The sequence below is a fragment of the Aotus nancymaae genome, unplaced genomic scaffold (genome assembly GCF_030222135.1).
Source record: "Aotus nancymaae isolate 86718 unplaced genomic scaffold, 86718_ANA_hifiasm-v0.15.2.pri h1tg000058l, whole genome shotgun sequence".
In the NCBI taxonomy this organism is placed as follows: Eukaryota; Metazoa; Chordata; class Mammalia; order Primates; family Aotidae; genus Aotus; species Aotus nancymaae.
In genome coordinates, this window is record NW_026988472.1 from 21,333,651 (window position 1) to 21,346,596 (window position 12,946).

Sequence of the window (12,946 nt, forward strand, 5' to 3'; positions counted from 1 at the left end):
TATCCTCAGTCCCTAGTATACTTACATGTTATCAATAAATGTATGGGAAAGATAGATGGATGCGTTAATGAATGGATTAATTATATAGGTGGATATTTGGGTCTATTAAATTATTGTTTCACCAATAAAATTAGTCCAATAGATGAATTAACATGTTCTATAGAAGACACAGAAGTTCTGATTTGTTATTAGTTATTCTTATACCCTCTGACAACAACTTATCTTACATATTTCTATGACAGGAATTTGCTTTGCTCAGAAGGCAAATGCATTTGGCATGGCTCATTTCTTTTTAATCCCATGCTCCTGACAGAAGAAAATCACAATTGTTCTACGTTTGTTCCACTTGCTTAAACCTCATACACTTTAAGTAGAGGCCTACCATTTATTCAACCATTCAATTGTTCATTTGTTCTACTATCCATTCATCTATCTATTCGTTTAACAAATATGCATTGAGTACCTACTATAGGCATTATTTTAGGCACTAGAACTACATCAATGAACAGTACAGATAAAAACTCCCGCCCTCATGGTTATAAACCTTACAGTCTAGTGCAGAAAGAAAAATAATACATAAAATAAATAAGAAAAATATAGAGCATGTAAGTATTAAGGGAAAAGCACAGGAAAGGGTTGCATTAAGTTGGGCAGGCCAGCTTTTAAAACAATCTCCAAATTCCACTGGCTTTATATTAAAAGTTAATTTCTCATTAAAACAACCTTAAGTTAATCTGATAAGATGTACTGGGGAGGTTTGAGTGACTTAGGCCTCTGATTACCATATGTACTAACTAGCAGATTAGTTGATGGCAAAATGTGTGAATACACAATCTCCTTAGATCTTGTATTGAAAGTACTTCAGTAATTACAAGTGATATTTAGAAGTTAAAGTTCTTCTCCCTATATAGATGCTTGAGATAACTTGTGATTAATTGAAGAATTTTTGAGCCACAGTCCCTAGTTACTATTGTCTAAGTGAGTGAGGGCCTCGGGTGTAAAGAAGAGGGTGAACAAATATGCAATATAAACGGAAAAAATAAATATTAAGGATGACATTAAATAGGATTGTATAAATTAGAGAAATGGTTATTGAGAAATTCCCTGATAAATCCTCAGACTCCATAGTTGAGGACTAGCAAATCAGTCATTTGTTAAAATTCCATCAGTGCTCTAAAATGGAAAATAACATCTTGGCAGAGTCTGGTGCAAAAAGAGCTGTGTGAAAAAACGAACAAACAAGAACAACAAAAAACCCCCCAGAAAACTCATCCCAACTCTACTAACACATATCTAACTCTTAGTGTTCTTGTTTACACTATCCATAACATATAAAACCAATTGCCTCTCTTACCTAACAGGCATGTTATGAGTCCCTGAAGGAGTATTTCCTATGAGTTTATGTGATCAAGAAACAGATCAGTCCTCATGAGGACCAAGGCCCAATTTTGAAATTAGTTCAATCCTTGACTTGATTAAGGTAATATTAAATATGCAGGAGCCTTATCCTAGTTCCTTTCCAGAAGAAAAATGCACATTCCCAATAGAGGCATATTATACAGAGTTTCATTAAATCTTACCATTTTTTCATGTATTTTGACCATCAATAAAAAACCACTAGGTTTGTGGGAAGAAAGACACAACCAAAACCACATGAAACAATAAACAATAGAAATAGTCCCAAATGGGACTCAAATAACAGAGCTATAATTCATACATTTTAACATAACTAAAAATAATTATTCCAAGAAATTACAACAGAAGCAAAACGGAAATTCTAAAACTGAAAAACACAGTAACTGAAGTTAAGAACTAAATGGATGTGTTTAGTAGCAAATTAGACACAAAGACAGGATTCATAAACTGAAATATAGGTCAGACAAAAATATACAAACTGAGTTTAGAAATATAAATGGAAAATAAATACAGAAAGGAGCATAAAGATATCTAAAAGATGTTGAATATTACTAAGATGCATATCCTGACTACCTGGAGTAGAGGAGAGAGATAATGGAGGAAAAGAAATATCTAAAAAGATATTCCTTGAAAATTTTTTTAATACGACAAAATATATTAATGTACAGGTTCAAGATGTTCTAGGAACATCAAGATAGATAAATACAAAGAAAATCAGACCTAGGATTGTTATAGTAACTATTGAAAACATGACAGAGAAGGGGAAAATATTAAAAACGGTTAAAAAATATTACTTTCAAAAGAAAGATAATATACTGATATCTGATTTTCTAATAGAAACGTTGGAAATCCAAAGCCAATAGAATATTCAAATTACTGAAAGTTAATAACGCCCATCCTAGGATTCAATAAGCAGTGAAAACATATTTGAAAACAAAGAGTGAAATAAAGCCATGCTAAGAAAAAAATTGAGAGTATTCGCCACCAGCAAAGCCACACTAAAGGAAATACTAAAGGGTACACTTTAGGAAGAAGAAAAATTATTTCAATGGAAGCATAGAGATATAGCAAAGAGCAAGGAGTGATGGAAAGGGTAACTGTGTAGTAAATCTAAATATATAAAGCAAATATAATCAGAAATAAAATGATAAATAGAAAATCCACAATCATTATTGAGAGAGTTTAGATTACTTTTCTCAATATCTGAGTGGATATGCAGATTAAAAAACCACTAAATATATGGAAGACTTGGACAACATAATTAAAAACATCATTGAATAGAGTTATTAGGATACTCAATTTAGTCACTGCATAATTCCCATATTAAAATATAAAAATCAGTTTTTAACTCACAGTTTGCACAAAAAATCAGTTTCAGGTGGATTATAAGTTTAAAGGTTAAAAGGTAAGACAATAACAATTGCAAAGCATCACATAGGAGAATATTTTCACGATTTTGGTGTTAGGGAAAGTTTTCTTCAACAGGATTCAGAAAAAATCCCTCTAATAATCTAAGAAAAAATTAATAAATGCAACTACTAAAAAGTAGAGATTTCTGTTCATAAAATGATACCATTAAGAGAGTGGAAAGCCAAGTCAGAAGGTGCGAGAGAATATCTGCAATATAGGCAACCAACATAGCTTGTATATGGAATGTATATAAAGAGCTCCTTCAAATTAGTAGAAGATGATGTTGAAATCCATATATTGATGATTTCATCAGTGTTCATCCTCCCAGATCTGGAAAAGGAAGTTTGCTGATGAGAAAAAGACTGAGAAAAATTTATTTATGTGAGATAAAGAATTGATAATAATTCCTTAAGTAAATCAAAATAACGTATCTAAAGTAAATATTAAAAGAACTTAAATAGCTCATTTCTTTAAAACTGTTTATCTAAAACAATCTACAGATTCAATGCAATCTCTATTAAAATGCCAATTACATTTTTCACAGAACTAGAAAAAACAATCTTAAACTTTACATAGAACCACAAAAGACCCAGAATAGCCAAAGTTGTCCCGAGCAAAAAGAAAACTAGAGGAATCACGTTACCTGACTTCAAATTATACTACAGAGCTATAATGTCCATGTTTTTATGCCACAGAACATATGCAAATCAGCATGGTACTGGTATAAAAACAGATTCATAGACCAATGGAACCGAATAGAGAACCAAGAAACATATCCATACATCTACAGTGAGCTCATTTTTGACAAAGGTGTCAGAATCATACATTAGGGAAAGGACAGTTTTTTCAATAAACGGTGCTGGAAAAACTGGATATCCATGCAGAAGAATGAAACTAGATCCATCTCTCTCACTATATACAAAAATCAAATCAGAATGGATTAAATACTTAAATCTAAGACCTCACACTATGAAACTACTACAAGAAAACATTGCAGAAAATCTCTAGGACGTTGGTTTGGGCAAATACTTCTTGAGAAGTACCCCACAAGCACAGGTAACCGAAGTAAACATGAACAAATAGGATCATATCAAGTTAAAAAGCTTCTGCATAGCAAAGGATACAGTCAACAAAGTGAAGAGACAACTGGAAGAATGGGAGAAAACATTTGCAAACTACCCATCTGACAAGGGAAGAATAACAAGAATGTATAAGGAGCTCGAGCAACTCTACAAAAAAATCTAATAATCTGATTAGGAAAAATCTAATAATCTGATTAAATGGGCAAAATATCTGAACAGACATTTCTCAAAAGAAGACATACAAATAACAAACATGCATATGAAACGGTGTTCAACAACACTGATCATCAGATAAATGCATGACAAAACTACAATGAGCTATTATCTAACTCCAGTTAGAATGACTTTTATCCAAAAGACAGGCAATAACAAATGCTGGTGAGAATGTAGAGGAAAAGGAACTCTCATACACTGTTGGTGAAAATGTAAATTATTACAACAACTAGGAGAATAGTTTGGAGGTTCCTCAAAAAACTGAAAATAGAGCTACCATAGATCTAACAATCCCACTCCTAGGTATATACCCAAAATAAAGGAAATCAGTATATTAAAGAGATATCTGCACTCCTATTTTTACTGCAGCACTATTTACAATAGCCAAGATTTGGAAGCAACCTAAGTGTCCATCAACAAATGAATGGATTAAGAAAATGTGGTACATATACACAATGGGGCACTATTCAGCTATAAAAAGGAATGAGATCCAGTAATTTGCAACAACATAGATGAAAATAGAGATCATTATGTTAAGTGAAATAAGCTAGGCACAGAAAGACAAACTTTACATGCTTACACTTATTTGTGGGAGCTAAAAATTAAAACAATTTAACTCATGGACATAGAGAGTGGAAGGATGGTTACCAGATGCTGGGAAGGGTAGTGGGAGCATCTACTACCTCAGTATTCACTTTTCCTCCCAAGATAGCCTCTAAACTACCATAACAGGATGAGTTAATGAGGTGAAAAAACAAAACCCAACAAATTGGAGTGTGCCACTATCCCCTACTTCATTCACAGGAAAGGTAGATCCACACTCAGCTGCCTTGAGATGAGATTATGAGGTGCCTCCCAGAGCAGAGGAAACAGACACTGGGAGGGAGAAAACACACCAGTAGATTTAGGGGATATTTCTCAAAAGGATGGGAGTAGTAAATACTGAATCAGACTAAGACTGGTTTAATTTAATTGAGAAAACAATGACTCTTGGCTTTCACCCAACTTGGCAAAGTGAAATTTGTGCTCACTGCACTCCCATAGGCTAAACAGAGAGGCAAATGGGAAGATTCTTTCCCTTCGTTCTTTCTCAAGGAAAAGTAGGTTTGGGGGAAATTCAGGAACTATTCCAGCTTTACTTGTCAGCTGATGTGCAGAGCAGGCTGAACATGTGAGAATCATATTGTCAGTCACCTCAAATGTCTAAGAATGTCTCACGGAATTATCTGTGTCTTCTGAGGAGCCATGTGAAGCCAAGAGGGGCCCTGAGACAAGGATGCTCAGGGGCAGTTTTTAAAACAGAAAGAGTGGCCATGTGCAGTGGCTCATGCCTGTAATCCCAGCACTTTGGGAGGCCAAGGGTAGAGGATCAGCCTGGATAACAAAGCAAGACCCTGTCTCTTAAAAAAAATTAGTTGGGCCGGGCGCGGTGGCTCACGCCTGTAATCCCAGCACTTTGAGAGGCCGAGGTGGGTGGATCACGAGGTCAAGAGATCGAGACCATCCTGGCCAACATGGTGAAGCCACGTCTCTACTAAAAATACAAAAAATTAGCCAGACGTGGTGGCACATGCCTGTAATCCCAACTACTTGGGAGGCTGAGACAGGAGAATCGCTTGAACCCAGGAGGCGGAGGTTGCGGTGAGCCGAGAATGTGCCATTGCATTCCAGCCTGGGCAACAAGAGCGAAACTCCGTCTAAAAAAAAAAAAATTAGTTGGGAGTAGTGGTGCACACCTGTAGTTTCAGCTATTTGGGAGGCTGAGGTAAGAGGTTTACTTGAGACCAGGAGGTTGAGGCTTCAGTGAGCCATGATAACAGCCACTGCACTCCAGCCTGGGCGACAGAGTGAGACCCTTTCTCTAAAATAATAATATTAATAATGATAAAAATGAAAGAGATATGGTTCAGGGAGACTTCCAATTTTGCAATACTTTGCAGTTTTTTAAAAAAAATATTCTTTCTGTATCTGCCTCTCTCCCTCTCTCTCTCTTTCTCTCTCTCTCTCTCTCTCTCACACACACACACACACACACACACACGCACACACGAGCCCTGCCAAGGCATTGTTAAGCCTGTGTTTGGGCTGTAATTTCACCTGCACTCTCTATCCTTAAAATACTCGTTTTCTCTCTTGCTTTCCCCACTCCAATCCCTTCAGTCATCAAATCTCCACTTTCCATGAAAAGGCAAGAAACTCACGCGATTTTGGCACAGACAGTGCACTTCCAGCTGCCATCCGGCCCTGCAACTCGACACTCTCTGCACACCCTCAGTAAGCAAGCCTGACAAGGGTCTCCTCGGTCAAAGATTAGGCCCAGGTTTTTCTGACAGTGAACACAAACTCTGCTTGTCTCTTGTTGAGTTTTCCCACTTCTACGTTTTGCTTCTAAGAGTTCATTTTTCAGCTTCCTGAAAGGAGAGGAAAAAAAATCACTTAAAAAAAAAAGGAGCAGAGATATCTACAATATCTAAAACAATGTCTAAAATAGATAGAATATTTGCCTCAAATAAGACTGGTTTACACTGGGGACCACCATGCAGTCTCACTTAGAATTTTGAAAAGGTGCCTATTTGGTGTCCCTACTTTCAATTCCCATCTCTTTATTCATGAGATATTTTCATTTGGAAGAATATTTAAATCAAGGAATTAGAGCCAAATTTTCCAGGAAATAGAATTTCTCCCTCCAGAATAAAAAATCCTTTGATATCAGTAATTGAAAAAAAAAAGTTTATGTTTTTCTTTTGAATTTTGGCATTCTCTACTAGCACTATTATTTTGCTATTGGTATTTACTCACATTCTACTGCAACTTCTCTAGGATATCTTTGATATCATAACACTAGAGAGTATGGCCCCAGGTGATAGGCATACATAGTACCTGGTTCTTTACCTGCCTGTATACACGACTTGAAGCAAGAGTGTGAAATCAAACTCAGCATCATTGTAGGCACAATCTTCATGGGATCACTTAAGGAAAGTAACAAAGACACTGCCTACCATTTCAGTTAAGATCAGGCACATTAAGGGTGGTATGGCTGTAGACCGCCTACCATTTCAGATAAAAAAACTTCTGCTTAGCATTTGAAAGTTTCCAACAATTTCTATTAGCCTATGGGCTTTGCTGTTAGACATGCCTATGTTTAAATCCAGGATCCATCATGAATAAACTGTCCAACTTCAATGACTTACCTATTCAACCCTAGTCTCTTCATTTCTAAAATGAGAGTAATAATATTCCTCCATAATTGTTGTAAAGATTAAATGAGATGACAAATGCAAAGTTATCAGCATGCTGCCTGGCACATAGGTTCTAAATAAATATTAGTTCCATGTCCCTTCTTTTACTACCTGACATGTAATTTACTTATCCATACTTTAGAAAACTGCTATTCCAAATGTGGTCCTTGTTCCAGCAGCATCAACATCACCTGGGAACTTTTTAGGAATGCAGAATCTCAGGCACTGCCTTAGACCCTATTGGATCAGAATCTACATTTTAACAAAATTTTCAAGTGATTAGAGTTTGAGAAGCATAGCTTTAGCAAATTCAGTCTCAAATTTGGCTATATATTAGAATCACTTTGGAAAGATTTTAAAAATACCAATTCCCAAATCTCACTCCCATAGATTCTAACGTAATTAGCTTTGGATGTGGCCTAGGTAATGGGATTTTTAAAAGCCTATTGCCAAATGCAGAAAACTCTGCTCCAGAAGACAGGTTCCTTCTCACTTAAATGCTTCACAAACATGTCATTCCTTTGTGCTACTGAGCCAATCTCTTCTTCATGTTCCAGGAAAAAAATCAAAAATCATCCCACACATTTTATACCATCGTCTTTTACATTTGTGGTATTAAACTTTGTCATGCCTATCTAGACTAGCATCTTCCCAAAGGCAAGAACGAAGGCCTTAGTTTATTGTATATACTGCTCAGGATCTAATTCTATGCTAGGTTATAAAGCAGTTGAATATTTAAAGCTACTTATTATTTCTTTTGATCTTTCAAACTAACTTGTGAAGTATTATGACTCATGTTAAAAATGATAAGCAATACAGATGGAATCAGAAACCAGGTCATTTATTTCCCAGCCTGATGAGAGAGTCATAAAAGGAGAATTTTCAAACTGTAGAGCAAACTTTTTAAAATCTTTGTCTTAATGTTTCATTTATTCATCCAACAAGCACTTATAGTATGCCTACACTGTGCCAGGCATTCTGGTATTGAGAAAAAAATGAGTCTAAACAGAACATCTACTAAGAATTACCATTACCCTTTATGTTAGTTAAGGAGACAAATGATGCATGATGACTCATGTGTTGCAACAGGCAGCCATTCTAAGTACTTTTACATCCCCACCAAGTTTGTGGTAATTTGTTACAGCAGCCACAGGAAATGGTTATACCATCGATTTGGCCTCATTTCTTGCAGAGTACAACAATCCTGGGCATAACACATTCAACTCCCTGGGCTTTCGGTTCTTTGACCTGCTCAATCTTCTTTGACCTCCGTGTTCATGTGCACCATTCACTCTCATGAAGAAACCCTGGAACTTGTCATCTCTAGAAATTATGTTATATCTAAAATCATGAATTTCAACACCTTTGAAATCATTATTCAGTTCTAATGAGTACATCACTTTCTCATTATCCATCAGTTCTCCTCTCAGTCTCACTTCCCCTTGGAGCCAGAGCAGAAGGAATCCTGCTTGGGATTGTGCATCTCCTACCCTACAAACATCCTGGAGGCAGAAGATCACCTCTTTGAACATTCATGTGGATTAAACAGAGTGAAAAGACATCAGCAGCCTTATGTTATCAGTTTCATACGGAGAAATGGTAATGACAACAGAAAGGAGACCTCTTTGTCCCATCACCAAATATTTCGAGCAATGATGCATAGCTTTTCTCTTTCCTTTCCTTCAACATAAGCAGGCACATGTCCTTAGCAGGATAAGAGAAAAGAGAAACAGAAGTAAAAGAAGAGGAAACGAAAACCTTTATTCCTTCCCTGTGGGCCACTGCAGTGACTTGAAGTGCTGTGTGAATTTGGAGGCATATGGGAAGGAGATTGAAATGGATAATAATGAATTATTAAAAAATGTGTAAAATAGAATATTTGCCTCAAATAAGACTGCATTAAACTGCGGATCACCATGCAATCGCACTTAGAATTTTGAAAAGGTGCCTATTTGGTGTCCCTCCTTTCAGTTCCCTTCCAATCTACTCTCCACAGAATAATAATTGTCATTAGTCAATACTCTCTTAAAATATTTCTGAATTCATGTGAGTCCCCTGCTTAAAACCAACCAGTAGTTTTATGTTATATTTTGAATGAAATCTATACCCTTTTCCCATAGCCCTTAAAGATCTGCCTAATCTGCTCCCTCTTCCTCTGGATACGAGATAGGATTCAGCAACATAATTCTACTTAAAGTTTCATAAATATGCCAAGTTCTTTCCCATTTCAGGGCCTTTGAACATGCTTTTTTTCTCAGCTGAGAATGCCTTCCCTCCATACTCCATCACCCAACACAGTAGTCATTAGTCTATTCACTAAACACTTTCCATTCTCCTCACTTCTGAAAGCAAGTTGAAATTGCACATTCCTGCCCTCTTGGCATTAGATGTCATCATGTGACTCACACTGACCATTGAAGTAATCCCAGGTAAAAGCTTTAAAATCAAGAGCAGGGTTCACCACACGCTCTTTTTTTTTTGCATAGAGAATGGCAATGTTCCAAATAGTGTCTGGGCTCTGCAAGTCTGGATCCTGGTCTGAGGATGCCATGAAGTAGAGTCCCCAGACATCCTGTTAGGAACACGTGGCATGAGTGAGAAGTCCTCATTGTTTTAAGCCACTGAGAGTTTGGAGTTGTTACTGCAGCATCACTTAACCTATCTTGACTGATAAACACACAAGTTAATTCTTAATCTGGCTGGCTCCCACTTACTTTTCAAAATTTTAGTTTTACTGCTGCTTGCCCAGGGAGATTTTCTCTGACCACCGAATCTACAGCAGCTTCACATTCTTTAATTTTCTTTGGTGCTGTATAAATGCATTTATATTAACATATAAATTGGTAACCTGTATGTAGTTGAAATTTGTAAAGACTGAAAAGATTAACAATCTTGATGGTTGTTGAACGATAGAATCTTTTCATTTCTATATTCTAGTGATATATTGGATGTTTTTTTCTGTCCCATCATAAAAAATGCAGCATGTATTAAAAAGATTTCTTGCTTTATCATCACATAGACACATTTCTTTCAAATCAGGAATTGCTTTCATTAAAATTCTTCTCACATTTGTGTGGCATTATTTTCTTGTGTTATCTTGTCTAGACAAAATTGTACTGAACACCTTTTTACACCAAACAAGATAGGAATTTTAGAATGGAAGCAATTAGCTGCCTTGAAGAGGAAGCCATGAATAAACAATTTGTAAAGTATCTTTAATTCCTTACTGCTTTTAAACAAGGCCCAAGAGATATAAGGAGCAAGCAAGGATGACACAGTGGCCCAGAGCATAGGGTTCTAAAGTCAGAGTGCCTGGGTTCAAGTCCCGGCTATACCATTTATTTCCTCTGAGAACTTAAGACAATTATGTAACATCTCTGTGTCTCAAGACTTAACCTCTTTGTGTCTCAAAATATTTCCTCTGTAAAAACAGCCTCACAGTGCTGCTGTGAGCATTAAGTAAGACAATTATGTGTCTCCCAATATCTGTTCTCCCTTTCTTCTTTATTAGTGGAACATCTAGTTAGACTCATGGCCATTCAGAATAAAAACTAGATTTCTCCGTATTTCTTGCAGTTAGGTTTTGTCATGAAACTAAACGCTGGCCAATGGAATGTCGTCAGAAATGATATAACTCTAGGTCATACCTTTAATGAAATAGGGAGGATCCCTTTCTCTTGACCCCTTCCCCCTTCCCAGAATCTGGGATGAGAACATAAGAATGAAACATTCTGGATCAAGAGCTAAACTTTCAACATGGTGGAGCAACAAAAGATAGGGAATTCAGACCCCCGCTTTAATGGGGCCCCCATAACAATACCACAAAGCCACCAATCAACCCAGACTTTTTCATTAGACAGGAATATGTTGCCATCTTAAGTCATGATTATAATTGGTCTCTGTCACCTGCAGCCAAACCTATTTCCCAATAAATACAATAAGAACTCAGGAAATTTTAACTTGTATTCTTTCTTCCACTTGCAGAAATGATGCTGTCAGATTTTGCTTCAGCGTCTGACATAATGCCTGCAAGCTAAACACTTCTTCAGAACTAGTGTTGCATATTCCATTAAGAGAGCAAGGCCACAGTGACTGACAAAATCTATTTTCAACAATGAGAAAAAAATCACTAAAATAATATATGCGGACAGAATAATGTTATAGCAGCTTGATTCTAATGCCTGCACTGCTCCTTGCACTCCCATATTTTGTAAGATCCAGGGACAATGCCATCAACACTGTGTATTTCATATTTGCCTCAGGAAAATCTGGGGCTGACCAGACCTTCTCTCTGTACTCTGAATATAAAAAGTTTACACTTTCATTTTGTCTGTAGCTTCCACATGCAGTACCTATTATTAAAACCTAAATTTCACAACACTTAGCCACATAATAACAGGCACTTTACTTTACATGCTAATATGGCTTGGCTGTGTCCCCACCCAAATCTCATCTTGAATTTCAGCTCCCATAATTCCCATGTGATGTGGGAGAGATCCGTGGGAGGTAATTGAATCATTTGGGTGGATCTTTCCCATCCTATTCTGATGACAGTGAGATCTCATGAGATCTGATGCTTTTATAAAGGGGAATTTCCCTGTGCAAGTTCTCTTGTCTGCCACCATGTGACACGTGCCTTTCACTTTCCACCATGATTGTGAGGCCTCCCTAGCCATGTGGAACTGTAAGTCTATTAAACCTCTTTCTTTTGTAAATTGTGCAGTCTCAGGTATTTCTTTATCAGCAGCATGAAAACAGACTAATAAAGTAAATTGGTACTAGTTGAGTGGGACATTGCTGAAAAGATACCCAAAAATGTGGAAGCAACTTTGGAACTGGGGAACAGGCAGAGGTTAGGACAGTTCAGAGGGTTCAGAAGAAGACAAGAAGATGTGAGAAACTTTGGAACTCCCTAGAGATCTGTTGAATTGCTTTGACCAAAATGCTGATAATGATATGAATAATGAAATCCAAGCTGAGGTGGTGTCAGATGGAGATGAGGAACTTGTTGGGAACTGGAGCAAAGGTGACTCTTACTATGTTTTAGCAAAAGGACTGGCAGCATTTTGCCCCTGCCCTAGAGATTTGTGGAATTTTGAACTTGAGAGAGATGATTTACAGTATCTGGGGGAAGAAATTTCTAAGCAGCAAGGCATTCAAGAGGTGACTTGGGTGCTGTTCAAAGCATTCAGTTTTAGAAGGGAAACAGAGCACAAAAGTTTAGAAAATTTGCAGTCTGACAATGCTATAGAAAAGAAAATCCCATTTTCTTAGGATAAATTCACACAGGCTGCAGAAATTTGCGTAAGTAACAAGGAGCCAAATGTTAATCACCAAGGCAATGGAGAAAATGTCTCCAAGGCATGTAAGAGACCTTTGGGGCAGCCCTCCAATCACAGGCCCAGAGGAAAAAATGGTTTCATGGGCCAGGCCCAGTGTCTCTAGGCTGTGTGCAGCCTAGGGACTTGGTGCCCTGCATCTCAGCTGCTCCAGCTGTGGTTGAAAGGGGTCAACATAGAGCTCAGACAATGGCTTCAGAGGATGCAAGCCCCAAGCCTTGGCAGCTTCCCCGTGGTATTGAGCCTG

The 12,946-nt window shown here is 37.2% G+C and overlaps 1 protein-coding gene across 2 annotated transcripts in view; it reads right to left on the minus strand.

Moving 5' to 3' along the window:
* The window catches only part of SYTL5 (synaptotagmin like 5), a 194,529-nt gene that overhangs the window by 73,186 nt on the left and 108,397 nt on the right, over nt 1-12,946 (minus strand). For both annotated transcript variants that reach the window (XM_064364420.1, XM_021673268.2), the window contains exon 3: nt 6,323-6,532. In XM_064364420.1, the coding sequence (XP_064220490.1) occupies nt 6,323-6,532 (210 nt within the window). The remainder of the gene's footprint in view (nt 1-6,322; nt 6,533-12,946) is intronic.